Source organism: Fukomys damarensis, unplaced genomic scaffold (assembly GCF_012274545.1).
Source record: "Fukomys damarensis isolate Sample0158 unplaced genomic scaffold, DMR_v1.0_HiC HiC_scaffold_23, whole genome shotgun sequence".
NCBI classification, from domain to species: Eukaryota; Metazoa; Chordata; class Mammalia; order Rodentia; family Bathyergidae; genus Fukomys; species Fukomys damarensis.
Genome location: NW_022900935.1, coordinates 42,232,841 through 42,236,347, shown reverse-complemented (window position 1 = coordinate 42,236,347; position 3,507 = coordinate 42,232,841). Strand labels below are relative to the sequence as shown.

Here is a 3,507-nt window from a genome sequence, read left to right as displayed (position 1 = left end):
GGGGGGTGGGTGGGGCGGGGGCGGGGGCTGAGTGCGGGGAGAAGGCTGGCTCGCTCGCTGGGAAAACGCAGCAGAAGGGGCCAGGAGTTGAGGAAAGGGCAGGCCAGGGGCCAGCAGATGAGAGGACCTGCACGCCACCACGGGGCCCTGCATCTGACACCTCCTCATACCCCTGCCACAACCACATACATGCACAGCATTTTGCGCCTGGCAGACAGCTTTGCCTGCAGGATGAGGCAGCCACGTAATGTCCCCTCTTTTCCTCTCTTTGTGACACACTCTGGCATCCCCAGCCTGGGCATCCAAGAGCTTCGGATCCGTTTTCTTCCTCCGTCCACAGACCTGACCCCTTCCTCTGGGCTCCAGAAACATCCCTCCCCAACTCCCCATTCACCTCTGCCAGCTGCATCAGAAAATGCAAACTCTGCCGAATTTGCATGCTGTCTGCCTGGCTCCTCTTCCTGGGTGCCCTCTCCCATGTCCTTCATAAGCGCCTCTTTCCTGGGCCCCTCAGAACTGAGCAGTGCTTTGCCATGCATGTGCTCCCCGCTTGCAATCAGTGTGTCCACCCGTCTGTCTGGGATGTGAGCACGGGGGTGGCGATCCGGCTGGGTGCTGGTACTCCAGGGTCGCGAAGTCTGTGTGACCAGAGAAGCCCTGGGTCAGCTAGGTCCAAGGGTCACGGGCTGTGCTGATCCAGGAGACTCCACCCTGGCGGGGCAGAGCCAGGGCTGGGGACAAAGGTCAAGTGGCGCCCCAGGTAGTGTTTTGGAGCTGGGCAGTCAGTGGCTGGGGCGGATACATATGCTGGTGTCCCTGGGTCAGCCCAAGAGCCACCATGAACTCCCAGGGGCCTCCAGGCAGGGGCTCTGCACACTGTGAGTAGGGTATGAGGTGGGCCACTGAGGGCCAGGAGCCGAGGGCTCACCTCTGGGTGCCCCAGGATGTGGAGAGCTGCCTCAGAGCCCGAGAGGGCCCCACCCATCCTGACTTGGGAAGAGGTTTTCAGAGGGGCAGCCGGGGTGCTGGGCACTGGGTCCTGGCCCCAACCATCAACCCTCCTCCCATGGCAGGCACCAAGTCTTTCAACATGATGTCCCCAACGGGTGACAACTCGGAGCTACTGGCTGAGATCAAGGCAGGCAAGAGCCTGAAGCCAACGCCGCAGAGCAAGGGGCTGACCACAGTGTTCTCGGGCAGCGGGCAGCTGGCCGCCCAGGTAGGAGGCAGGCAGGTGCCCCGCTGCAGCTCCTAGGGCCTGCCCCATGCTCAGCACCGCTGCTTCTCCCTGCAGCCCGACTCACCACCACCACCAGTGTCGCTGGCAGCGCCGTCTGGGGCCCGGAGCCCCACCCCACACCTTGCTCAACGGCAGCATGGCGCCGGCACCGCCCGCCACACCTGCGCCAGGCGTGCAGCTGGATGTGGAGCCGCTCGTCCCCACACATGATGAGCATGGCCGGCCCATCCCTGAGTGGAAGCGTCAGGTGATGGTGCGAAAACTGCAGCTGAAGATGCAGGAGGAGGAGGAGCAGAAGCGGAAGGTGGGTGGGCAGGGCTGCCCGGGAAGTCCTGGGGTCTGCATGGCACCTCCAGCTCCTGCCCCACACCACCCTTCCACCTGCTGTGGCCCTGTAACCTCTGGCAGCTCTCACTGCCTCTGAAGGAAACTGGGGTGGCAGAAAACTGGTCCCAGCCTCCCCAGCACCAGCAGTTGGTCCTTTAAAATCCTCTGAGCCCTTGCTTAAATGCCCGCCTGGCCTCAGGAAGTTTCAGGGGTGGAGATGCTGAGTTTCTAATAGGCTCCTGGGTTGGGCCGAGGAAGCTCTGGCCCAGGGACCCCTGAGTCATCTGGAAGACTTTGGTCTCAGGCAGACTCTGCCCCTGTACTGTCACTGTCCAGCTGCTGATATGGAGCCCTGGGCAGCCTCAGTCTCCACATCTGTTAGGCAGGCTGCTCATCACTGGCCAATGGTTTCTGTTCATTTCTTCAACCTTCCCTGACCGCCATCTGTGAGTGCCGCATGGCGCCATAGCCTCTACGGGTTCGTGGTGAATATGCTTGAAGCCTGCTTCCTGGGTGGCTGCCTGTTTCTCTATATCAATAAGCAAATAAGTGTCCCCAAGGGAACAGGACATGTGAGAGACTGGCACCTGAGGGATTGCCTGGGCTGTCTAACTTGCCCAGTGCTGTGACCAAGAGTTCGGGGGCCTGGGCGGCCCTGAATTGGCCACCCTTGGGGCTAGGGGTGGCAAGACTTGGAAGGTGAGCAAGAATCGCCCTGGGAGGCGTGGGGCGCAGGGTGAGCATGCAGGCTGGAGTTCTGGAGGTGGAGTAGATATGTCTCTGAGGCTGCACACCTGGAAGAGAAGTGGGTTTTCCTGAGGCAGGAAGGGCCCCAGGCTATTTAAGTGGTGAAATGGTGGATCAAATCTGTACTCAGGTATCTGACTGTGAGGGTCCAGGTGAGTTGGGAAGCCTGTATGGAGGTGAGAGCAGCCCCCATAGTGGAAAAGGTAGCACCAGAGAGATGGCCTCAGTGGAGAAAAATGAGGACGAAAGAAAAGAACCTGCTGGGCATGGTGGTGCACACCTGCAAACCCAGCACTCTGGGAGTCTGAGGGAGAAGGGTTGCCAAGGTGTTGCCCAGCCCCGCCAGCTCAGACCCTGTATCCAAAACAGGTGGTGTGTGTGAGGGTGTGGCCAAGGCTGAGCAGGGGGAGGTGTGAGCTGCTGCTCTGCTCCCTGTCAGAGTCAGAGGGCCTGTCCTCCAACACATGGGACACTGCCCACTAGGGTGCTGAGGCCTTGGGGCCACAGCAGAGTCTGGGAAGGGTCAGCAGCCTGGCAAGAGAGGACTTGGAGGGCCTCGGGCTGAAGTTAGCAGATGTTGGACAGGGAGGGATGCTCAGCTGCTTGCTGCCCGTGCCTTTCGAATGCTCCTTGGGTGGTGTACGAGAGCCCTTCTGCTGGCCTGCCCTCCCAGCTTCAACGCAGTGCCCAGCGACTGGCCGTGCCCCCACCAGCGGACCAAGTGGACACTGCCCAGAATCCAGAGCCGAAGTCTCACAGTGCCATCGCTGCCAGCCAGCGTCCCTGTGCACACAGCCCTGCGGAACATTACACCACCCCAGACATGCAAAAGGTTCCCCAGCGCCGCAGGAGCTGGGCCAGAGGGAGACGTGCCTCCCTCCCCTCTCTTGTCTCCCCCCTGCATAGCTGACGTCTGTGAGCTCCTGCTGCTACCCCAGGGAGGGCTGGAGGTACATCAGTGAGCACGACGCCATCCTCGGGCCCTTCGGTGAGCTTATGACGGAAGCCGACATCCTCCGCATCGAGCAGCAGATAGAGAACCTGCAGGTGCTGCACAAGGCACAGAGGCTGGAGGCGCGCCTGGAGCAGCTGGAGCTGGAGCTCGAGCAGCTGCTACCCATCTCGGCCGCGCTCTCGGTCCCGCGCTTCACCGTCGACCCGCGTCGCATGCAGGGCCGCGCCACCAGCCTGCC

General features: G+C 61.7%; 1 protein-coding gene across 1 annotated transcript in view; it reads left to right on the top strand.

The window, feature by feature from the left end:
* Positions 1-3,507, top strand: part of Espn (espin) — a gene marked incomplete at its 5' end in the record, with an annotated part of 27,685 nt that overhangs the window by 20,006 nt on the left and 4,172 nt on the right. The window contains 3 exon segments of the mRNA XM_033767398.1: positions 887-1,219; positions 1,295-1,356; positions 1,358-1,544. Coding sequence (XP_033623289.1) covers positions 887-1,219; positions 1,295-1,356; positions 1,358-1,544 — 582 coding nt within the window.